The sequence below is a fragment of the Anabas testudineus genome, chromosome 11 (genome assembly GCF_900324465.2).
Source record: "Anabas testudineus chromosome 11, fAnaTes1.2, whole genome shotgun sequence".
Lineage (NCBI taxonomy): Eukaryota > Metazoa > Chordata > Actinopteri > Anabantiformes > Anabantidae > Anabas > Anabas testudineus.
In genome coordinates, this window is record NC_046620.1 from 2,698,170 (window position 1) to 2,723,310 (window position 25,141).

The 25,141-nt window shown below is 43.2% G+C and overlaps 1 protein-coding gene across 1 annotated transcript; it reads left to right on the plus strand.

The window, feature by feature from the left end:
• The first annotated feature begins 371 nt into the window (after positions 1-371).
• Positions 372-25,141, plus strand: dbpa (D site albumin promoter binding protein a). Its single transcript, XM_026348020.1, has 5 exons — positions 372-1,253; positions 6,643-6,911; positions 7,243-7,462; positions 20,917-21,170; positions 23,139-25,141. Exons 1-5 carry the CDS (start codon positions 1,058-1,060, stop codon positions 23,352-23,354), a joined length of 1,155 nt encoding a protein of 384 aa, XP_026203805.1. The 5' UTR covers positions 372-1,057; the 3' UTR covers positions 23,355-25,141.

Consider the following 25,141-nt stretch of genomic DNA (forward strand, 5'->3'; position numbering starts at 1 on the left):
TGTTTTATGCAATCAGAAGGTACGAAAGACGGAGTCAGACCACATCCAAATCCTTGCTTGTCCTGTGCAAACTTGGCCAATAAAGCTGATTCTGATTTAAGTCTATTTCTGTGTATAATTTAGTTTTTAATTGTACAATTGTGTGACATTAATCTCCTTTAGAATTAATAACCCACTCCGTCTGTCTAGCCATTTGCTTAATGTATTTTCCATGGGGGACTTGGAATTTTCCAGTTTTCTCGTGCACATTGAACACAGCACCGCGGAAAGGGGGCGTCGCTGAAGGGCGGAGGGTGGGAGTGGGCGTGGCGCGCGGCTACAAACGAGCCACGCCCCCCGGGTCCTTTCCCCCGTGAGCGGTGACGTCACCCGCGCGGCCCGTGTTGGTTCCAGCTGACCGAGGAGGGAGGGGACCAGGACCGTCACCGTGCTCCGACTCCCACACGCTGATGTTCGTTTAATTTGGAGCTGGGACTCTTTATTTCCTCCATCTTCCTCCGTTTGTTTCGCTCTGTTTTCTCGACTCTTCTTCTTCTTCTTCTGTTTCTGATCCTCTTCCATCTCACGGACCACAGACGCGCGCTTCTTTCTGTGTTTTGTTACCCCCCCCCCCACCAGCCCCCCCAGCCCCCCCACCATCCACGGACTGTACATTTCCCGTGCGATCGACCAAACGTCAACCGGACCCTGAGAGCCGTGATCCAGACTCGTGCTGGACTTCAGTCCTCCTGCGCCTCCAGGATCCAGTTCGTCCTCCTGTGCGCGCTCATCAGGGGGGACAGGGGGTGACAGAAGGCTCAGCCAGTCTGAGAGGATGAACCAGACCCGGGGAGCTCGGTTCGGTTTCGGAGTTAAATCCCCGTCTTCTCTTCTTTAACGTTTCTCTTCATGGGACGAGCGGGAAAGCGGAACAGCGCGTGGAGAGCCTGAGCCTCACCTGTCCGCGCACCTTTCGACGGCGCCTGTCAATCAGCGTCACTAAGTGGATTACTCGGATCCGCACTCCACGGTCTGCAGGTCGCCTCCCCTCACCTCCCCCTTCCTCCCCCTAGACGTAATGTCAAGACCTCTTACTCAGCTCCTACCGCCGGATCTCCCTGCCGGGGCCACCAGCCCCCAGTTCGGGGCCAGCAACCCGGCTGGAAGTGGCCCCCAAGGCGGACACCTGACCTCCATGACAAACCTGAAGTCTCTGCTCCAGCTGCCAATCAAAGCCGACCAGAGAGTGACGAAGGAGTGCTGCGAGATGAAAGGTGAGTGCACGTGTGTGCGCGCGTGTGTGCAGATGAGCGTGATCCCATAAGAACAGAGCGGAGGAAACGCGTCCTCCAACAGGTGCGTGCACGGAAACGAGGCGATAAGACACAGAGTGCGTGGAAGTTATTGATGATGAGGGGGTTTTATTGTGAAAATCCAACCTGCCTATGGTAGTTTTATTGTGAAAGCAGAGCTTTAACTACTTTATCTAGTAATGAAGTAGCAGCAGCGTTTTCTTTATTAAATATGATACAGAGAGTGAATTATTCATTAAAGACCTCCACTGAATATAAATCTGCAGAAACATCACAGTGATTATTCATATGTGTATACACTGTGTGTGTGTGTGTGTGTGTGTGTGTGTGTGTGTGCATGTGACTGAGTGGGTAGGTGTGATTCTAAAAAGCAGAGGCCCTCCTCATCCAACACTCACTCTAGTTTCTTCCTCCTTCTGGCTTGATTATTATTATTTTTTATTTTTTATTAATCGTTTCCTTTTTGCATTTGTTGGTGAAATGAAATGTTCAGAGGTGGAGGAGGAGGTGGAGTTGGAGGAGGTGGAGTTGGAGGAGGAGGTGGTGCTGCTGGTGCATGAGGGAATTAAAAAAAGCAACACAATCTGGAGTGCATATCATCAAAATACAGCCGGAGCAGCGTTGAATCAGATTTGCTGCTTAAAAAAAAAAAAAGTGGGATTGAATTGTTTCCCATCCACCAGCTGCCATGACAAATACTAACCAGGCTGCCCCCCCCCCCCCCCCCCCCCCCCCCACTGTGGGGATGTCATAACTCCCAGTCAGCTGCTGTCTCTCACACACGCTGGTTGTGGTGGGCTTGTGAGGACTCTGCGCTGAGGGTTGCTCTTCTGTTATTTTACACACATTTGCTATTTTGAACATCAAACCAGAGACATGCAGGACCCCCCCCCCCCCGTCCTCATAAGTCCAGCGTAAACTGTCCCCGGACACATCCACAGGGGAGAAGGGGGGAACTCAAAGGGCCGTCCTGCTGGGCCCTGCTAGTTGGTGGCCCCCCGGTGGCCTCTTGGTGCAACTGCACCTCCGTTCTCTCCTTTTTCTTTTTTGTTCCTTTGCACGAGGAGGAGGAGGTGATGGTGAGCCTGGCTGACAGGCTCTCCATGCAGTCAGAGAGCAGCTCGGGGGCCCCCGCTACAGGCCCATTGTCAGCGCCCAGAGTGCACACATCCTGCTAACGATAGGTGATGCATTCAGGGGCGCAAAGAGCCTGTTGGTGTGTGATGTTTTTTGCATCGCCCGTGGCTCTTGTTGCTGTTTCGTCTTCCACGATCCAGAGTTTCACTCCTTCACCCTCCTGCCTCTCTCTCCCTGGCTAGCTTTGTTTGACGCCTTCACAAACGCCCACTCCTATCTATTGCATCTCTGTCGTTCTCTCTCACGTCTTTGAGTTAGTTTTTTTTTTTTTTCCTCTCACACTTTTCTGTCTTGCTCTCTTCTTATCAGATCACTCCGTCTTCCACTCTCTTCCACGGCTCATTTGCATTTTCACAGGCTGCCTTCATTCCTTTGCAGCACACTCTCCTCTCTCCAGTCTCTTTTTTCCAGACCCATTTTGTTTGCATTCATCTCTTTCTCTCCCTCTCTCGACCCTTTTTCCTCTCACATCTCTGTCCACTTTGCAGACACTCTCTCCTCTTTTCTGTCCTCTCCTCTTTTCTGTCCTCTCCTCTTTTCTGTCCTCTCCTCTTTTCTGTCCTCTCCTCTTTTCTGTCCTCTCCTCTTTTCTGTCCTCTCCTCTTTTCTGTCCTCTCCTCTTTTCTGTCCTCTCTTCTTTTCTGTCCTCTCGTCTTTTCTGTCCTCTCGTCTTTTCTGTCCTCTCCTCTTTTCTGTCCTCTCCTCTTTTCTGTCCTCTCGTCTTTTCTGTCCTCTCGTCTTTTCTGTCCTCTCCTCTTTTCTGTCCTCTCCTCTTTTCTGTCCTCTCCTCTTTTCTGTCCTCTCCTCTTTTCTGTCCTCTCCTCTTTTCTGTCCTCTCGTCTTTTCTGTCCTCTCGTCTTTTCTGTCCTCTCCTCTTTTCTGTCCTCTCCTCTTTTCTGTCCTCTCCTCTTTTCTTTCCTCTCCTCTTTTCTGTCCTCTCGTCTGTGGTCAGTTTAATGATTTGTCCACTTCAGCTCAAACTGTCACCATCACTCTAATTAAGCCGTGTCACTTCACTTCACCTCGTCCGTTCGGCCTCTCTCTCTTTCGTACTTTAACTTCTCCTGCTGCTTCTCAACAAAGGGATTTCCCTGTTTCTTTTGAAGCCTTCTCTCTCTTTGATTGTCATTTTCCTTTAATCTGTTATTGTTACTTCAAACCTAAATGAGTGTGTCAGCTCATCATGTTGGTCTTTATTTACGACCTTTCCAGGTTGTTTGTTCTTCTCCATGCACCTCTGCAGCTGCAGCTAAGACAGACTAATGAAGTCCTAATAAAAATGTTGCTGTGAGGGACTGGTTGGCCTCAGCTAGCTTGTAGTGACTGACATAACAGAAGCGTCATCAAAAATTGTAGCCGGCACAACAACAGCTAGTTGCTGAGTGAACACTGGGAGCAGTTCACATTAAAAATCTACTGATTTGACATTATTTCTTCTCAAAGTTGACGGATCTGAACAGTTCCAGTGCATCTTTTTATTGCACATGTCATATTCTGGTTTGGGAACATGTTGTACATCCTGTCAGAGCCTTCGTTTACTTAACCAAGACCAGAATTTAAGAGACAACATGAGTTTGTTAACAGCGCCTGACTTGTTGGTAAATGGTTCAGTTCTGTTGGTTTGTTTGTTGTTGTAACAGCACAGGGTGGATTTACTGTGAGACCTGTTTTGAATTGCATTATATACTCTACACCCATCATAATATTACTTGACGTTGTGAAATCACAGCTGTCACGTGAATATAAAGGAGTTAAAGTTCAATGTTATGACGTGTAAAGTAGCATTAAATAGAAATACTGCAGTAAAGTACTTCAAATTGCACTGAGGTACAGTACTTGTAAATGTACTTTGGTACTTTTCCCCCACTGTTCATTATTAAATCTCATCTCACCTGGTTTTTATTTATTATTATTATTATTTACATGCTGGTGGCTCAGGTAAACTTCACCTTTCTCTTCGTATGTTCTGTTAATATCTGGCTTATGTAATGAACTGAACAGTGGATCCACAGATCGAGGAAGATGATGATGATGATGAGAGACATGAATACCGTGGCCTTGACTCTGCTCCACTCCTCTCTCTCTCTCTTTGTCCATTCCTCCACCTCTTTCTCTTCTCTGCTTTAATTTCTTGTCTTTATGTTATTTAATCTCTTTAAATCTATTATTGTGCCTGTTATCGATGTTCCCTCTCTGACTCTCTTCCTCATTACTCTCTCTTCTCTGTCATCTAGGTAGATTTGTTCTTTTATTACTGTTTTATTGCCTTTTATTATCCACTGTGCCATATTACATATTCAGTTTGCAGAGTAATATTATAAAACAGTCGCTGTCCTTAGCCAGCGTTAGCATTTGCAGGATTTTCTTTTTTATATCTGCTGATTTATTTGGTTTATTGATGTCTGAAGTGTGTATCTATCTTTCCATCAGGCTCGCTCTCATCTCTCACAGAGAGGTCAGAGTGCGGGGTCAGTCAAGTTAATTTTATTTATAGAAGCCTTTTAATGATTGCAACTAAGTGCTTTACAGAGTGCAAAGGACACGAGCGAAGCTAGAGAGGAGAGCTAACCTCAGCCGGTGTTCATCAAACAACAGCGCAGCCTCTGGAGCTGCTTGTTGTTTGTGTTGCTTAAATGACTTTCTGACAATGCAGCGCATCTCGCTGTGTCATTTTAGCAGAAGACTCATCAGTCAGACATTGTTGTCAGCAGATAAATGCAGAAAGACCTCACAGATCTGCATCCACAACAGAGTGAATCATCTGTTCATGAGCTTTTACCCGAAATGAATCATTTCGTCAACGTGAACCAAACAAACGGCCATTTTGTGCCTCGTTGAACGACAGTTTCAGCCAAGTGTACAGTACTTTAGGTCTCCGTGTGATGTTTGATCGGCTTGATACATGCTGGTGAAAGGCTGCAGAGCCGGTTTAGAAGCAGCGTCGTTATTCAGTGTTCGCTCATTATGTCAATAGCGTGTTGTGGAAAACTGAACCTGGATTAATGATCCGATCACATGTCATGTTTAGACTCATGAGACCGACTCTGTTGCTCTGAAAACAAATCTGTATGGAGTTTTACTGGTGATTTAAAGTAAACAAAGTTAAACGTGCAGTAGATAAAGTGTATAACACGTTCAGACGTATCACAATCAACACATCCATCGTGTGTACGTTACCTCATCATCAAAAGTAGCATCACAAGTAGTTTGTGCTCAGAGCCGTCGCTTCATCTTTTGTGCCATCGTTAAATCTAGGTGTGAACACGCTAAACGCACAGTGTCCTGCAAGAAATACTGTGTCATTCACATGTGTCTGCTTTAAACTTTATCACCTCACTGAAATTCATAGTGCGTTAGGAACTCGTATTGAATGTATGTTTCCATAAAAGTACAATAATTCAGAAACGTTTTACAAGGTCTTTGGCGTCTGTCCGTGCTGCACGCTGGTTAAGTTGCATAGTCTTGCATCAGTTGACACTTGTCAGTCATTTACAGACTTAGAAATCTAATGGATTTTCCTCCATGTGGTATCAGACATTTGGACTCGACTGTAATAGTAAAGAATAATTCTACATTGTGTAATAATCAAGTCCTAATGTGATCAAACAGACTCACTAATGATGAGTAATATCTAAAGTTTGCTAACATCAGTCACCATGAGGCTTAAAAAACAAATACTTAGAGGATAATTAATTGAAGAAGGGTTGTGCTTTATTGCTTATGGATTCAACCTTTTATTTATAAATGAAAATCATTCATTTGAACTTCTCATGATGTCCTTTAACACTGCTCAGATGAAGTAGTCGTCAAGATACAGTACAGAGTGTTTAATACACGTGTACTTGGACAGTATCTCACCTCAGCCGGGGAAATTCAGAGGATGCAAAATCAGCTTCATCATCAATTTCATCAGTTTACGTGCTTAAGATCAGAGTTAATTATTAAAAAACCTCTTAGAAGCTCGGAGATTTGTAAGTTAAGGGTATGATTTTGAATTGTTTTGGCACTAAAGAAGAACGTGTTGGAAAGAAAATCACTGTCACATTAGTTGGGACAGTTTAATTACACTGAACTAATGAATCCATCGTGGAGATTTTGAACCTTTCACTGCGTCGCTAAAGTTACCAAACACGAAAACGCTTCTGTGTTTGAAGGAGTTTTTCAAAACCCAACAGCCCATAATAACCCACTACTTGTTCTTCCATCTCTCCAGACAAAGACAAGCCCCTGGACTCTGATGAAGACTCACTGGGGGTCAGTGCTGGAGGGCCCGGTGGGGTCGGAGGAGCCCCCGGCTCTGGTGCCCTGCGGCCCAACTCCCAGTCAGCCTTCCTGGGCCCGCTGCTGTGGGAGAGGACCCTGCCGTGTGATGGAGGCCTGTTCCAGCTCCAGTACATGGACCTGGAGGAGTTTTTGACTGAGAACGGGATGGGGATGCACAGCAATGGACCGAGCTCCACCAGCGCCCAGATCCCCTCACAGGTAAATGAAAGGTTTTCAATACAAGTAAAGGAGAAACCAGAACCCGAGAACCCAGAACATAATAAACAGTTTGCAGTCATTGCGTCAGACTGTTATCAGGCTGTGGTAAAAACAACATGTGCAATAAAAATAAAACTGTCACTCACAAACTAGCTGGACTGCTAACTACCTAGTCAGCTCACTAACCGTTTCCCTTCTTTCCTGTTAAGCTACCACACATCAGAGCAGCGTTAACCCACCATCTTGTTCTCTTGTAGTTTGACTAATGTCTGTTCATGATTCGATAGGAACGAGTTACATCTAGTGACTCTCTGATCTCCTTTACTCCCAGAGTCCTCAGTCGGCCGTGCCCAACCAGAGCTCCCAGTGCCCCCCCTCATCTCCTCCGCCCTGCTCCTCCTCTTCCTCCTCGATGTCCTCTTCATCCTCCTCTTCCTCGCTGCTGGGACTGGAGACCGTGCAGCCGCCGCCGCAGCAGCCGCCGCCGCCGCCGCCGCCGCCACCAACCCAGCAGCAGCAGGGAATGATGGGAGGGCCTGAGTGTCTGCACGGTGAGTTTAAAGTCATCACTGGAGTGAGCTGATGGGGGCGCTATGGAGCGTTCATTCCATTTTAATTGGATGTTTGACAAGTTACCACACTGTCCATCAATAATTCAATCGATCAGCTACTGTTCAGCAGAGGGACTGATGTTGTTAGAAATTCTTACTGAGGCGAGATTCAAAGCGCCATCGTTGCCTGAGAAGACGGCATCACTGCTGTCGGGCCGACGTAGATGAAGCTGCACATGCACAGGCCTTAATGTGATCCGGCACCAGCGAGGACACAGACCCCAGATACATTAAACCCAGTTCAACAGTTTGACGTAACATTAAGCAGAGTGGGATTTTCTCTAATTATATCTCTGTGTGATAAATGGCTGACACCCTGTTCTCCTCGACTCTCTCCAACACCCTGTTCTCATCCTTTATAAATTCATAATTTATTGTTTCCTCTCTTTGCTGCTTCTGATGTGAACCAGAACTGCCAGAGCACCAGCAAAACCTTTCTCTCTCATTCTTTTATCGTTTTTTTTTTTAATCTTTGGGTGATTTCACAAGTCAGACAACTTCCAATTCGCACGAATTGAAACCACGACGCCATTCTTACAGAGCCGAGGCTTTTGTTTTTCATCGTGTGAGCCATCCAATGAATCATCACAGCTAATTTCATGATGATTTATTGATGACAGATGCAACATCTTTGTGAATATTCAGTGGTTATATAGACGTTTAAGGATGAGACAATGAGTGAGTAACATTGTTGATCAGACTCAGAGATGGAGAGCAAACTTTTTTTCCTTTTTACATATTTAAGTGAAGGTACATTCCCCCTGTCCTTCACAGTAGAGGGAGATTTGTGTTTATAAAAATACGTCTGCAAGGCTGCAGCCAGTCATGCTGCATCCTTTCATGTGTATGTGAAGTTGTTTCTTGACGTTAGGCTTTAATTCAGTTCTTTGGCAAACTTACACACTAAGCCCGAAGACAAACACTTGATTAACTTAAACTTACGTAACAGACGTTGACTTCCTCGCTGCTGCTAAATGACCTACAGGCTTTGCAGAGAGGAATGTAATGAATGAATTGATCTTTAGCCCGTTTGAGGGGAGCGCAAGGTTCTGTGGCCACAACCCCAGCATCCGCTATTTATCCTATTTACATATGTAAATTTGAAAACAAAACATGCACGTTAATGCTAGGCTAGATGTGAATGCATGCAGAGCACATTGGGATTTAGAGATGGTGAGCTGTCATCTGGTTTCAGACAGATTGTATTCTTTAGACTACACCCAACACATCACATGCAGTAGCAGTAGTTAGTAAGCAACCGCCTCCTGTGAGCTCAGATGTGTTGTGTTTAAACGTTGAGATCTGATCACAGCGTGGCTACAATCTGGAAAACATGAAAACCCGTTTATTATTCCGGTTTTGGATCCAGGTATGGCTCACATGTTACTACTATAGCTCTTCACCAACTGCTGAGGGAAATCTCTGGATGCTCCATGTTGATTCTGGAGAATCTGGGTTTGTCCTGTTACCTGTTACAGGTCGTTGTCAGGTGCTGGTCTGTGTAAAGTCCAGGCCAACTGCTTCAGACAGTCATGTACAGCCCCTCTGGGTAATGTCTGGATGAGTTCAGGGTTACAGTGCATGTCTGAAAACAGGTTAACTATGTCTCCAGTTTGCTGCTGGGCAGGTAGTGGACAGTGTGTGTCTGAGAGCTTGTGTAATGAAGCTGTCTACTCTATGTGGACAGAAACCAAAACAGAAGTTGGACCATAACACTGACTGTTAGAACACAATTTGAGGCCATGCAGAAATATCCTTAAGTGTGTTCTGACCTAGAGTGAACACACTAACTACAGTGGATATGTTCACAGGTATTTTTTAATATTTAGCGAGTTGATGGAATCACTTGTGTGTTTCTTAGTTCATTAAGTAGCAGCTTTCAGCTCCATTGCAAACCGTGATGTGATGTCCCACAGCATTACATTTACTTTAATTAAGGAGTAAACCACAATAATGAGTTGAAGGATGCTGAAATGTTCTGCAGAGCTGAGTGGAGCTGCAGAGGCGGTCAGTAATTCTCAACAAGTTCCATTCCATCTATTTGGCATCCTCTGAATCTGTGTGTGATGTAAAACAGTTCTGCAGGTTTGAATACATTTGGCTGCACGACATAAATATGTAAAAATGAAGACACCTGTGGACACTTGATTTAATTTAAAAGGTTAATTGTGAATTTGCTGCGGCTCCTCTCATTCTGTCGATCGACATATTGTTTGGAAAACGTTGCCAGACTGGGTCATTTGAAGGGACGTTATCATGGAGAGATCATCAGCACCACACACCACATTATTTCCTCTGGTGTGTTCAAGCCTCACAACAGTGGAACACAATGAGAACACACTATTCCCAGCTGGAAGCAGAGAAGAAAAAGAAAGTGTATGAGGGAGAAAGAGACAAACTGTCCAACAGGATCCGATTCGGAGAAATCTGACATTGTGCTTGTCTTTTTCTTATTAAGAGGCATAAACAATAAGTGAGGACATGCTTTACGGTGGAAAAAGAGCTGCAGAGCAGCTTGAATGCAGAATTAAATCCAAAGAGAGATGGATGAAAGAAAGCAGCAGAGCTTCAGCCAGGAGAGAGCTGCTGCACAGGAGAGAATACCACTGGATACTGCTGCAAGGCTCTGAGTGTGTGAGTCTTTGTATCTGCCCTGAGTGCTTCTGTGAGTGTCTATGAATACACAGCGGCAGTGTGTATTGGAGTGCACGCCTCTATTTGTGCACATATTTGTGTTTGTGTGTGCACTACGCTGAACTTCGAACAAGCATATGAGAGTGTCCTCTTTGTTTTGGCATTTGCATGCAACTGTGTTGGCTTTAATATGAACACGCTTTCATCTGTGTGTGTGTGTGTGTGTGTGTGTGTGTGTGTGTGTGTGTGTGTGTGTGTGTGTGTGTGTGTGTGTGTGTGTGTGTGCTTTTTATTCTGAATTATAAACACGTGACTGGGTTGAGCATGATGCATCCAGCCAGAAATCCCTCAGGTCGTTGTGGAGCTGAAGTGTTACTACAGAGCTGCAGAGAGAATCAACCAGAGAGAGAGAGATGGAAAATAGACTGGAAATAATAATCTGATCCACATGCACATGTTGTAGAGCAGCTCAGGAGGAGGGAAAACACACGGATATGGATATGAACGCTGCTGTGGATGAATAAGGAGTTTTGATAACATTTTGTAGTAGTGTAGTAAATTACACATATCTATATATTATATTTATATCTATATATCTATATATATTATTTATATCTATATCTATATATTATATTTATATCAATATATTATATTTATATCTATATATTATATTTATATCTATATCTATATATTATATTTATATATATATATTATATTTATATTTATATCTATATATTATATTTATATCTGTATCTATGTCTATAACCCAGCTGAGTTTCTGCTTTGTAGTTTTAGCCTCAAACGTGTTCATAAAATCAGCTCAGCCTAGAAGCACGACTTAACTGTCCTGGAATTATTAAACAAAAGCTCATTTTCATCATTATTAATAAGAAAAACATGTATTCTACAACAGAGCTTTATTTTAAACTAGTTATTTTTGATCCTCACAGACTCTAAAGTTACAGAAACCACTAAAAGACACAAAAGCCTTCGATCGAGTCCCTAATTATGAAATGTAATATGTATGCATGCAAGAGTTTGTGTATTTTAAGAGATGCAGATTTAACAATGTGACATAAGACACATAAAGATAACCCCCCACCCCCACCCAGCGCTGCACTTTGTGGTCAGTTTGCGGTGCAGCCAGATTAAGGATTGGTTGGAGGTGTGGTGCACCTGTGTTGATTTGAAGTTGAAGAATGCTGTAACAGGTGGGGCTTAATACAACAAACTGCTAACTAACAGCAGTCTGTTAGCTTTTCCACAGCTAGCTGTTGTTGTTTCCTTGTCGTGATCTCACCACGGTCACAGATGATGAGGCTGTAGTCTGCAAATTTAGACGTGGTCCATGGTCTCAAACTGGTTTTTCATCTTCACATTCAGCATCAGACTCCAGTTCGTGAACCCACCATATACTGTCTTACATCTCCATGTGCATGTGTGTTAATCCAGATAAAGTTGCAGAAGAAGAGAGTTAATCATTGCTGAGTGTTGTGATTGACTCCCATCTTTAAAATGAAACAGATTTATTTAAAACTCTGCTCCTCAAACAGCGTTCTTATGATTTATGACCACCATCGAACATTTATAAGCAGCACTACGTGATTGTCTATGAGAGTGTTTGCAGGGTCTCTCTTCAGTCATCGTGAATCACCTTTAATTGCAGCTTCAACACTTTCAGGTCAGTTCACTTAGTCAGAGTTTGTTAACCAAAAGCAGATTCTTACTCTCACATTTCCATGAGTCCGTGCATGCTAGAGGATGCGTGAACTCATCGAACTGAAACCATCTGCTGCAGAATTCTTTCGCAGCTGTCACAAAGGTGGTTTTTAATGGTGTTCGATCATTAAACTGAACAAAAGCTGAACTTAAAACACAGACAAACAAAGAATTGGATGAAGAAACACAAGGTCTGATGCTCACACAGACAGTTTGACATGAGGCACCTGCAGAGACGTCTCCAATCTGGCAAAGCCCCTAAATTTAATCAGTTGTTCTTTAGCCTGAGGCTGCTCTTTCCACCAGACTTCATGGGAATCTGTTCAGTTTTTCTATCCTGCTGACAGACATGAAGAGACTGAGAGTAAAAGCAGAAGTGGTGGAGCTTCAGTGGGAAGTACAGATAAAAACAAACTAATATGACATTAGGGCTTCTGTTATGCATTTATAGCCTCTGTAACAGGCCAACAAACGACGTTCAGACACAGAAGCTGATTTAAAAACCTAACTCACATTTGCATCTGATATGGTTTAACTTATTTATCGACTCGAGTACTGTAGATTTCAGGCCTCATTATTTAATTATGCTTCAGCTAAAGTTGGATCTTCAGCCTCTACGTTTTCTGTGAACATCCACAAAGCAGCAAGATTCAAATCTGCAAGGAAAATGTCTCCAAATAGCAGAGTAAAGAAATCACCGAGCAAATGATGAAGTAAGCTGAAGTATCTGATCAGTATTTGGAGCAGTGGAAACAAGACTGAGTTCTATTTAAAAGGTATTTTATTCAAGTATCAACTATTTTAGATTTTGTTGACTATTCGTGCAGTAGAAAGAACGCTGCAGTCGCTTGGCTTCATTATGACTTTGCTATAAAATAAATTGTACAGGAATTAAAAACCAGCACTACCGACGTTGCAGTTCTGTTTTCCTGCCACTGCAGCGAGTCTCTCATGCAGATGAACAATCTTAGCACTGATTAGATCGTCTGAGGCCTGAGGAACCGCGCATGTCAGTTCTCCAGCAGAGTTGTAATCGGATTTAAACCAGAGGAAAAAAGCCCAAATAAACTGTACTTTAATAAACAAACAGGTGTTAAACGTGGGACACAGTTAAATCTGTGGAAGAACGGAGCTGATGTTCTGTCTTTATGAAACAGGAGAGTGCAGGATGATACCACACTGAGGCTGTTAGTGATTTAACGTTCAGGGCTGATTAATCCCAGTGAGCGAAGGGTTAAACAAGACACTGACTCTGCACAGAGAGAGCGAGGGAGAGAGTAATGCTGGAGGGGGAGAGAGCAGGAGCCCAGTCAGGAGTGTTCGCTTTGCATGATTTGAAGTCTCTCTCTCTTTCTCTCTCACACGCTCGGGCCATGTGCGGCCGCCACGTCACGTGCCTCTGCAGAAAGCATCGGAGTGAGAGCGCCAGCATGCAGGAGAGGAGGGGAAGGGAAGGGAAGGGCGGGAGGAGGAGGAAGGAGAGAACAAGGAGGGAAGCAGTGAAGATTAGAGAACGGATAAAAAGAGAGAGAGAGGCAGGATTAGAGGACGGCCGAGAGAATTTCAGAGCAGATTTCTAATATGAGTTTATTAAAAACACACAATGTTGAATTATTTTCTAATAAATTCACAGATTTACACATTTCCTATGTCAGAATAAACAGAAATCTGAGGTCAGAGCTGTGTTTTTGAGATACGACCCTCAGTTGTTGATTATTTGTATGATTATTGTGAGAGACATGGAAAAAATGGTAAATAACACATTTCTGAATTAAATATGAAACTATGCAGGAAGTGGCTGGAAATGATTTGATAAACAAACTTTGAATGTTCCTAGAAAGACTCTTGGTTGTGCAGAAGCATAGTTTCATTCAATAAAAGGTCTTTTAAACAAGAAACACAAAGAATTTTAAAGGCTGAAATCAAAAGGTGTAAAATAATGAACCAAATATTGAAGGTCGACTGCAGCACGTACAGCTAACCTGCAAAACCTCCGACTACGTGGGGGAATGGTTGTGTCAGGAGCCCAGTGGATCATAATGGGATGTTACTGCTGCTACAGGGGGAGTGGTGGAAGCCGAGGGAGGTGGAGGAGGTTACTACTACCTCCACGCTGTGGTGACATAACTCAGTGTGTTTATTGACAGAAGGAACTCCTGGGGTGTGTCACCTGGACCCAGTTGTCTGTGTAGTGTGTGTGTGTGTGTCCTGGACGCACATGTGAACGTGCACGTGCCCGACCGTGTGTTTGTTTGTGTGCAGAGTGAACTAAACTCTGACTGGGTGTGTACACGAACAAAGAAAAAGTATTTTTACTTCACATCAGTGATAAAGTGACGCTTGAACTCATGATTCAGATCAATTGAAGCAACAGGCAACACACAAACAATGTTAACTCTAGAAAAGGTACTTGATAAAGGCTGTGAGAAAGAACATTCATATACGGAGGATGATGAGTGCAGGACTTTTACTTGTAAAGGAGTAAAAGTACCAGTACTGGTGGTAAATTAACAAATATTTAGTAATACAAATAGTTTCTGTAATATTCAAACCAACCACCTCTGGAAGCTGTGAAGTTATCTTCTTATTTCTTTATATTTATATTTTATAGAGCCTCCAACACATTCATGAATTAATAAAAACTTGACTGACACATGAATCAATAATGGAATGAATCCTTATAACTAAAGGCAGAGTTTTCCCGTGGCTCCGTCGAGGCGCTTTTAAAAGGAGGACTGGATGTTCGGAGGAGGATTTCAAGGGGCCGCCTCACTGTTTTGAAACGGTGTCAGGGAGGGGAGTCCTCTTTATGTAACACACTTCCTATATCACATTCCACGTTCGTGTCGTGTTTCCAGCTCATGTTTTGCTGTTTGGCTCAAACAGCTGCTCACAGTTAATCTCCCTGTAGTTCGGTCAGAGCCGGCAGCAGAAACAAACTGAGCAGGAAATGAAACGCTGCTCCGAGTCTTGATCTGATTACTGCTGCTGAGCGTACTACTAATACTGAGACTACTACTGCAGCTATTATTGCTGGTACTGCAAATGCTGATGTTCATATAGCTGCTGCCTACAAATACTACGGCTCACACTCAAACTGCTGTTGTTAGTACTACTGCTGAACAATTACAAATAGTTTTGGTGCCAAATGTCATGAAAAGGTTTGTTTATCATTTCAGTCTAAATGTGTTGATGTACTTAACTGAAAAGAAAAGGAATTAAAGAATGAAACAGATGAAAAGCGCTAGTTCACTGCACATAAAGCTCCATTACATTAATTGTTACCTTCATTCTTGTATAATTAACATAATCAGCTTGCTCCTCTTAATGTTTTGTTTCTCTTTATTACATAAGAACTAATTGAAAGAAGACAGGAACACACTGAGAAGTCATTTGTGCCATGATTCTGTCTTTTATTTTACACTATTCACCCACTCAACGTCAGTCTTTGCCTTCCTACATTTCCCAGAATGCCTTTCTGCGAGCCCTGGAGAGCAGCGGTGTGTGTGTGTTGCATTCAGCTGCTGTTTCTCTGTGTGGGCGGCTCAAGTGGAAGTATAGTTAGATCAAGCAAGCGTTTAGTCAGGAGGAAGAGTTGCTCACCTGACTCTCAAACCTCAACCTGTCTATTTTCTGCCTCTGTGGGCGTCTCAGCCCACTGCAGCTGATCTCTCCAGGCTTGTTTCGAGAACACTGGAGCCGAAGCCGCTTCTGCAGGACAAAACCTGCAGAAACCTAAAACATTTTCTTCCGGTCAAACGATGCTGCACCTCAGAGAGAGAGAGAGAAAATGACTTTAGATAGTTTGAAAGTTACTAAGCAGTCATCAGTATGCCTGTGGTCGCCCCATCCGAGGATCAACACTTCACATCCTGAGGCAAATCCCATGATGGAGACTTTAGATGAGACAGCAGCTGTTTCAAAATGAAGGATTTCAGCCAGGATTCTTGTGACTTGATAAGAATATGAAAAAGAAATAGAGGCTCTACTTCTAAACCATAACGTCCTTGAATTTCACCAAACCAGACCTTGAAACTAACATAGAAACTGGTTCAAACCTAATTCTGGTACAAACGCTGGATGAAGTGGTGGTTTTAGCACGAACGAGTGAATTGAATTATTGCTACTGGAACTCAAACTAATGAAGGAAATGAACAAAGTGAAGCTCCAGTTAGTTGAAGTTGAAGCTTTTTTAAAGGTTGGATAAAAACATAGTTTGGTGCTAGTAACAAAAAAAGTTCAGTTAGTGTTGAGTTTAATATTCACTGTCAGATAATGAAGTAAATGGTTCCATTTCAAGTTTTATTATTATTATTATTCATCTGTGTTTTGTCTCAGCGTCACCGTTGATTAGCATTTAGCATTTGTACTGGACCACATTATAGCAGCACTTGATATATTTGTGATGTTAAGATGGAAATTTTGTCTGAGTAGGTGAAAAATAGTTCATAAACAGATTGGAAAGAATTAGAAGCTTTGTCACGTCACGTTTGAGCCGACAGTAAAGACTCTGGTGTTCTTCAGTCCTGCTAACTGCTAGCTCTGTTTTTAGGAAATTATAGGCTTCAATCCAAAAGCAGCATTAGTGTTTAAAGTGTTTGACTGTAGATCGAGAGGGAGACGGGCAGAGACTGACAGGCGGAAAGAGAAAAACACATAATCTCGGCTAAATGAATGGAAGCAGACAGAATCCGAGCGTCGGCGGCTGCTTCCTCACAGACAGGAAATGAATCCCGGTGAAGCCGAGCTTGGCGGCTGTTTACACGGCAGCAGCAGCGGGAGCCGTGTTCTTGGATCAGTTTCAACTTTTTGCCCAAAATGGTTGTTATTAGGACGCAGCTTTGGGCGGACTTAACCAGGATCAGTCCCCTGCAGCTGCTGCCAGAGAATCAGATCAAGCCAGCGTCAGTTGATCTGATGGAGTCGCTGCTTCATGGGCAAACAGATGGAACAGAGGATGTACATAGATGTATATAGGTGGATAAAGAGGAGGATATACGGTTCATCGCATCATGATTTACACTGTTGAGACGTGTGCATGAACATGCATGTAGTTCATGTGTGGTGTGCAGAGATAAATGTAGGGCTGCGACTACGAGGACTCGATGTAGGGAGTCATGTTCGTGCCACGAGTCCTACTTGAATCTATATTAGCTCTGTTTTAGCCTCCACCTCCTCCTGCTGCTAAATGCTCCAGTCTGATTGAGCAGTTTGTTTTCAGGTTGCTGAGTTTAGTCATTCAGTTGAACACTGGTGGCACCAGATAACAGCTCATAACAGAAATCTTAATATATCGGTGTAAAACATCTTAAAGATGCATCTGCCCATGTGTTCATTTTATATAGGAACCACTGGTTTTGCCAGTTCTGTGTGCCTGTCAAGAATAACATCCCTTACCTGAACCTGAACCCAACCTTCCCTAACCCTAACCACCCAGTGGAGCATGCTACATGAAACCCAAGCTACTGTGAGGAAGGTACAGGTGCATGGAGCTGAAGCATCTCGGTATGAGCGATGTGACTTATGACGCAACAATAACGGATGAACTGTGATGTGCTGTTGCTAGTTTAGCACCATTAAGATTCAGATTTTAACAGAGTGGATGTACGGCAAGTACAAGATGTTCAGAAATGATTTTGGCTACTCAGCTAAACTATCTTCACCAAGACCCTGGTCAGTAAACAACCTGCTGAGTCCATGCGACTTTTGTTTACAGGCCCTGGTTTGATTGCAGTCGGGCGCTGGGAACCCAAAATAACCAAACACACTAGGAGTCAACATCTCCACTGATTTAGGCAAAATAGAACCATCTATAAAGGATAATCACTGTCCTGGAGGACCGAACGGGATAATGTCATCATTTCTGTAAATAATCTGGAAAAACTGCCTCTTTTTGGTTGATTCAAGTAACAAACTTGCTATTTTTACTTCGTCACAGTCCTTCATTGTCAAACATTATGTGTTAGTGCAGGTGAATGTCAGTCATCAAAGGCAGATGAAAATCACTGAGGAGTCTGTAAACACAGTGACGGGAAGATTTTATCTCAGATTATCATCATGAGTTTCAACTTTTCGAGTTTATACAGCCAGCGTACTAGAATGGTCGCTCAGTGTGTAGTCGCTTTTGGAGGGAGCGCGAAGGTGTTGCAATCATCTCTACTCCCTCAAACATCCCAACCGCCTGCCATGGAGTGTCAGCCTGATTTCTCAGAGTCCATAAAGGTTTTGGTTGGAGTATTGTGCTTGATGCATGTAATAAATTGACTGACAGCTCACAGCAGCAGTCAAGTCACAAATGATTGTCAGCCGTGCTGCTCTGACTGACATTTCCCGGTTTACAAAACACTCTGGGTGCACAAAGCCCCAGCTCTGATGGCTGAGGACATTTCTCTTTCATGAGTGTTTCTATGATTTGATAAGTGGCGACAAAATGTGTTTATTTGGGTAAATCTGTCATGAACAACAGGGATTTTGGACAAATCTATTAAAAAATGAGACGTACACTAATTCCCCCTAATCAGACTAATCAGTGCTCTCTCTGCAGTAAAAATAAGTGAAATGACTTCCTGTAAACATGTCCCTTCTCTGTTTAATTTGCTTAAGCATCTGAAATTTTTCCACTACTGTTTCAGTCGATATTTGTCACCAGCTCTGCAGTTATTTATAATCTGTGGCTCGGAGCCTAGAGCTCCCAGAGAAGTGTCTTACAAATGGTGCCACAATAGAGGTTTGACTGGTGCTGGATGATTGCTCAACTCACACTGCTATTCCAAGGAGGAAATATTTGGAAAATCGAGTGTAGTTGTTGTTTTTCAATTATGGAAATGAATATCTAATAACCAGCTGGTGTAGAGACGGCACTGAAAATAGATCCACTATTCTTAGTTCTATTCTGGTTTGTTTTGAAAAGCCAATGCAGTTAGCTGCAATAACTCCCACCACCCAAGCTGCTATTAGTTTTCTTACATCATTGTTGTATTTAAAATGTATTTAAAGAAAAAACAAAAAGCAGCATCTTAAACAAGTACGAATAACTAGATTTCGGGTCAGATTCTCTAAATGTCCCCACAGCGCTTCAGATGTGATGATCCTGGCTTTGTGCTTTCGCACGTCATCACCACAAAGGGTTAAACAGAAACCCTGATCTTTCCTGCTTGTTGTAAATTCAGCATGATGTGAACTCGCTGCCCTCCCGTCTGTTTCTGGCTCGATACTGACACTCGGTGGTGAATCAGCATCAGTGCAACAACTGTTTGGATGGTGTGGTGTGTTTGTAGAGACTTAAAAGGTGAATGAAGGGTTACAGCGTCCACTCTCCATCGAACACGGGTGGATTTAATGGAAAAACAAACATACTTGCGTCCCCCTTCTGCCCCCATCAGAATTAAATTGAACCATATTGCCCACTGTCTATAGACTAATCCTCTTTATGCTGTGCTCATCTGAGTGGGCCTCGTTCTTGGCCTGCTGCTCTCCGGATGAAGCAGGAGAGAGATTGAGTGTGCAGCACATGTGACTCTGCAGCCAGAGGCCTCTAGATAGATGAAGAGCACTTTGAAATCCCACACAGGTCAAACCCGAGTATTAAACATCAAAATCAGTGAAACTTGCTGGTAAATGACTTTTTCTTTTAACTTCAGTGGAAATATAGAAAATAGTTAAACAGATCCTGTTCCTGGAGGTCTGCTTCACTGCTAAGTGAATAATAAGATTTTCTATTTGTAGATCAGTTAAAGTGTCATCATATGGTTTTATATAGAAATATAAATAAAAATAAGAAATGTACGAGTAATAAGATCATTTAAATAAAATTAATTTCTAAGATGTACTCTTGCCAGGAGTCGATGGCCTCTTGGGTTCTTCTTGAGCTCGGGGTCTTTTAAATCACTGATGACCTACTCTCCTTACTGTCCTTGAAGGCCTCACAGCACAGTTGCCCTACTCAGTCTCTGTATTGTGCCTGAGACAGTGTAGAGTCACTTCGGTCTGTGGACGTATGCGTCACACTGCTGCTTCATAATAACTGTCAGCAAATCTGTTCACATTATGGTTTTATTCACTTTCTCAATATATAAGACAGTAAACTTTAAATAAAACAGTTATTAACAGTGCTACCAAATTAAATTAAACTTGGTAGCACACACAAAAAGAAATGACGATTACAAATGCAGCTTCGTGCATGTTTACATGTACACTGGGTGAAGTATCATGTGCTGCAGTAAAATATTTGAGTTGTTGGAGGAGATCAAATCTCTGTTGGAGATTTGAGTCTTATCGTCTTCTTACCCTCCGACATGTGAGTCTCTGAAGGCAGATGGGCTCTAATCCACCGGCACAACTAACACTAGACGATGATCGGACAACTAAACGAATAATTAAACCAGTCCTGCGGATTCTGTTTTTACTGACTTGTGTCTGAATGGACAGAATATACTTCACTAGAAATACACAAATAACAGTTACTCTATCTCTTCTCTTTGAGTGACACAAATTGTCAATATTAACAGTATTACCTCAGAATCATTAGGACATGTGACTAAAGTAAATCTCCTGAGCAGCAGCATCTGAGCTCAACCTGTGACCTTCAGCAGACACCCACATCTGGCCGTGTCATGCACAACTCAAAGCTCCTCTACAGACTGTTGGCTGTAGTAGTTTGTGACTTTGGTTTCTCTTAGTGGTTGAGAATAAAACGACGAAGCTGCAGCTACCTGCTCATCACCTGTGAACAGGTGATCACTGAGCTGCTCAGGTGCACTCGACGAGGGAAACAACCAAACTCTGATCAGTGTTTACTCCCCTTCCTTCCTTATTACCTACCTGCCTGTTCCTGAACACTCTGCTGTCTCCTCTGTTTGAGTCCTGGTTCATGTCTTAGTCAGGATGCATAACAGTTTTAACAAGGTAACTGGGAGGATGTCTGTTGATCTTCAAATACTTTACTGACGAGTGTCAGTAGCTCGTCATGTGTTTTAAAACTGTCCATCACTAGATGGAGGAAACAGGACGCTCGTTTTACCGTCTCTCATTTTTCCTCCCAGGGGGTCAGGTGGTGCCTCAGGAACCGTCACCGTCCTCTTCCTGTCCTCCGGGACCGCCTGGGCCGCCGGCGGTCGCCAACGGCAGCAGCGACATCCTGGTGAACTTTGACCCTGACCCAGCAGACCTGGCGTTGTCCAGCGTGCCGGGCCAGGAGGCATTTGACCCGAGGCGGCACCGCTTCACTGAGGAGGAGCTGAAACCGCAGCCGATGATCAAGAAGGCCCGAAAGATGCTGGTCCCTAACGAGCAGAAGGTACTACATCTCCCACAATTCTCTGTTTCTTAACCTCTGTCTCGTTAGTTATCCACGGTCTAAAAAGGTCTCACACAGATTTTAGTCTAAGTCTGGATATGTGTTGATTATTATTAGCTGTTCCTACATTTTCACTAGATACAGCACATCCAGAAAGGTGCTGAACAGCCTCGAACGTGTGACATGTTTTTACAGCACTGCTGGATTTTGTGATTCAGATACAAACAGAAATTAACTGATGAGATGATTTTCAGTCGCACCTAAAGTAAATTGAAAAACAAAGTGAGAATCATTCATCAAATCAGATGTTTAATAAGATTCAGTTTAGCTCCTTTAATATTGTGGCAAAAAACAGAAGCAGCTTTACGCCCACTGGCGTCGATGAGTCCTAAAATATTTCGTACTCGGATCATTGAACAATAAGAAAAAGCTCTGATCAATGGCTCACACTTTGATCGTTCAGCACAGAGGCGTTTGTAATTCATAGATAGATGAAGACGTTCACCTTGTGCGTTCAGTCGCGGACGGTTTGATAATCATTTGTATTCAGCGTGTGGAAAGACGAAGCTTGGATTAGTCAGCAGCTCCACACAAATGGAGCTCAAACGTTCAGCTCTGACAGACGAAGAGACGAAAATCTGGCTGAGATTAAAACAAAGACACTTCATGATATTTCAATAAACCAATCAGTGTGTGAAAATAATTTAAAAGCAATAACATTCTCCTAATCCGAGTTACAAGGGCATGATGATTTTGCTGATGAGTTTCATTTTGGAGCGATGTTAACTTTGCTAAATGTAAACACTTTGAGTAAAAGGCTCAAACACTGTGAAGCGTTTAGGTTCTGCAGAAATTCCCCTGGAACAAACCTTTCAGATACACATCTCTACAAAGGTTTACTTTCCATTTGTGCTTTGCTCTCAAAGTCCAAAAGTTAAACACAGCGTCTTGGTTATTTCCAATCTTCCTCTCATGAGACCCTGACCAGCCAACAAATGTCTTTTATTCCTGAGAAAACAACACTGCAGACTTTTGTGAGGCTGCAGTGAATTCATTCATTCACGGCTGTACAGCTGCCTCACGAAGAAACAAGAACATTTATTAAAACCGTTCTCACTTCAGTCATTGTTAATGTTTTTCCATCTCACATTGATTCTACACTTTGCAAATATTGAATAAAATGGAGTTTAGCAAACTTTCATCTACTTTCAAACTGATGTATAAGTATTTGTACAGAGCACATGAAGACTATTTGATAGAAAACAGCAGTGTCTGTCTCTCCGGGTGAGATAAGGTGTTCCAATATAAGGAAGTAACAGAGGATGTAGAGTTAATTATTTTTAGGGGTGTAACAATTCTCAAAATCCGTGCTTCCGGTTTGTTTGTTATTTTGTTTTTAATTTGCTTTGGGGTTGGAGCCTCTCAAAACACAGATAACCTACACTTTGTGCTGTCCCTGAATGCAGAGAAGCTACACTGGACATAATAAGACTTATTAGTGTGAAGCCTATATTTAATTAGCAGACCTCCTGGAAATTGTACGGTTGTGTTAAGTCACAATCACAGCCTCAGTTTCTGAGCCGGTACACCCCGAGTTATTTACTATACTGAAACATTTAGAAGTATTCTAATGCAGCCATATAATGGCCATGAAGAGGAAGTGTTGTATTTCTAATTGCAGTTTAAAGAAATATTACACAACAAGTATCACATCTGTAAAAGAAACTTTTATTTTGCTGTAAAAACATCCCACACCCCCTAACTGTGACACAGTGTGGCTGATTTTTGTGTCATGTAGTTGAGAATATTCAGCTGTTGCCACTTTTCCTTCTTTCCTACCATATTTCCTCTCACATCACATAACTGACCCTTCATGTCCCACTCTTTCCTCTTCTTCTCCCCTTCTCTCCTCCCTCTTTCCTTCCTCCCCACACACCCCAACATGCCACCACCGCCGCCCAATGACAGGACGACAAGTACTGGAGCCGGCGCATCAAGAACAACGAGGCTGCGAAGCGCTCTCGGGACGCCCGGCGGCTGAAGGAGAACCAGATCTCGGTGCGCGCCGCCTTCCTGGAGCGAGAGAACGCCGCGCTTCGCCAGGAGGTGGCCGACATGAGGAAGGAGCTGGGCCGCTGCAGGAACATCATCAACAAGTACGAGAGCCGGCACGGAGACTTGTGAGGCAGAGGAAGAAGAAGATGACGAAGAAGGAAGGGTGGAAGGGGATGAGGAGAGGGTACAAGGCAACCCATCAACAGCAGCACTTTAGTTGAAGTGGCGAGGGGGAAGGCTGGCGTAGATCTGCAGTAAGCGCCATGCGACACCGGGCGTAAACACAAAAAGATGCGTTTTAGCACGAGTTCTGTGCTTCAGGATGTCATGAAAGCACAGCGATGGCATTTCCCCCCCAGTTTGACTCTTTGTACCTGCTGCTTTGCTGAATCCACACAACGTACTGTATCACAACCTTGTGTCACCTCGGCAGCTTACGTCACCCTCGGTGCTGTGCTTACGCCCGGTGTCGCACGGCGTTTTTGCAGGTAGTGCGTCCCGGCCGCTGCTCTGGCCAGTTCAAACAGGGTGTTGAATTCACATTATGCCAGTGAAATGTCACTTTTTAAGCTAAAGGCATGGACACAAGCCAGGAGAGGTCAAACGTGTAATTTTTTTCTATAAATAGGACATGTATATTTTTGAACTGGGCAGGAAGGCAAGACTAGTCCAGCAAAGAGTAGGAGGTCAAGGAAGAGGTGCAGGGTTTTCGTCCATAACGCAAAGAGATTTTGACATAGGATTATTGTATATTTTTCTATTAGCAGAGATACTCAAGAGGAGGATTTGGAGATAATCTTTTGTATATTTTATATATGGGTTGGGGTTGGGCTGTTAGCTGGACAGTCATGGGGCCACACAAAGCGCTTTTCCTCCCAACTGTTTATTGCTAAACAACAATCTATTTTCGATTTTGTGGAGTTGGTCGGTCGATTGGTTGGTTGGTTGGTTGGTTGGTCGGAGCCGGAGGCAAAACAGAGAATGTATCAAGGATGATTCAGGTATTTCACATGGTGCGTGACGAGGCGAAGTATCTTAGTAATGATTGTTTCTGGCGCGGTCGAGGTGTAAGGAGAAAGACAGTGAAACAAAAAATTGTATAGTTTTAAGAATTTTTTGTGTTTGTTTTCTTTGTGGGCTCGTTCAAATGCTTGATTTGTTACCTTCTATTTGATTCCTTGTCTAATTTTGAAACGATAGCAGGGCATTTATTTTTGAAGGTGATGGTGAAGAAGGAAAAGAGGAAAAAAAAGCAATTACCTGTCAGAACAGCTGGATGTGAGCAGATGTCTGCGAATAAATAAGGTGGAGAGTTTTGCAGCCAGGTTTGCACGTACTTTCGAGAAAGTATCTTGCTCGCACATAAATGTTAACACAATTTGTTAATGATAACGCCACATAGCTGCAGTCTCTCTCTCTCTGGATTTGCTCCTCGATTGTCCAGGACGTGCAAAAATGAAATGATGATTGGTTTAAGGCTGATTTTGCCCAGTGACTGAAACCTTCCGCATGCAGACACACAACAAACACACACACGAACATGCACAGTCCTCACCCGGGTTTGAACCTTCAGTGTTGTTCTTGATGTTGTTATGGACTTCTATGGTGCTGATCTAATCTGATCCTTCACCTGATGCACACAAACACAAAAATCACACGCACACCACATGCACGCACCATCTCAACACAATACTGAACTGCCTATAATTTTTCTTTGTCTTTATTCCTTCTTTTTAGTTTCTTTTCCTTATTTTTGTTGTATATTGTATGGATAAATCGTATATATGTAGATTTACACACAAACACTTGTCTATACCTCTCCTTCAAACTTTACCCAATGAGAAACAAGAAATGCACCCTACTGCTACTGTACCATACAACTGTACTATTGAATATTAAACTATTCTCTCACTAGA

Coding starts and splice junctions, on each gene's coding strand:
- dbpa (XM_026348020.1), top strand. CDS start 1,058: ATGTCAAGACCTCTTACTCAGCTCCTACCGCCGGATCTCCCTGCCGGG. Junction 7,463..20,916: donor AGGGCCTGAGTGTCTGCACG/GTGAGTTTAAAG, acceptor TTTTCCTCCCAG/GGGGTCAGGTGGTGCCTCAG. Junction 21,171..23,138: donor TGGTCCCTAACGAGCAGAAG/GTACTACATCTC, acceptor GCCCAATGACAG/GACGACAAGTACTGGAGCCG.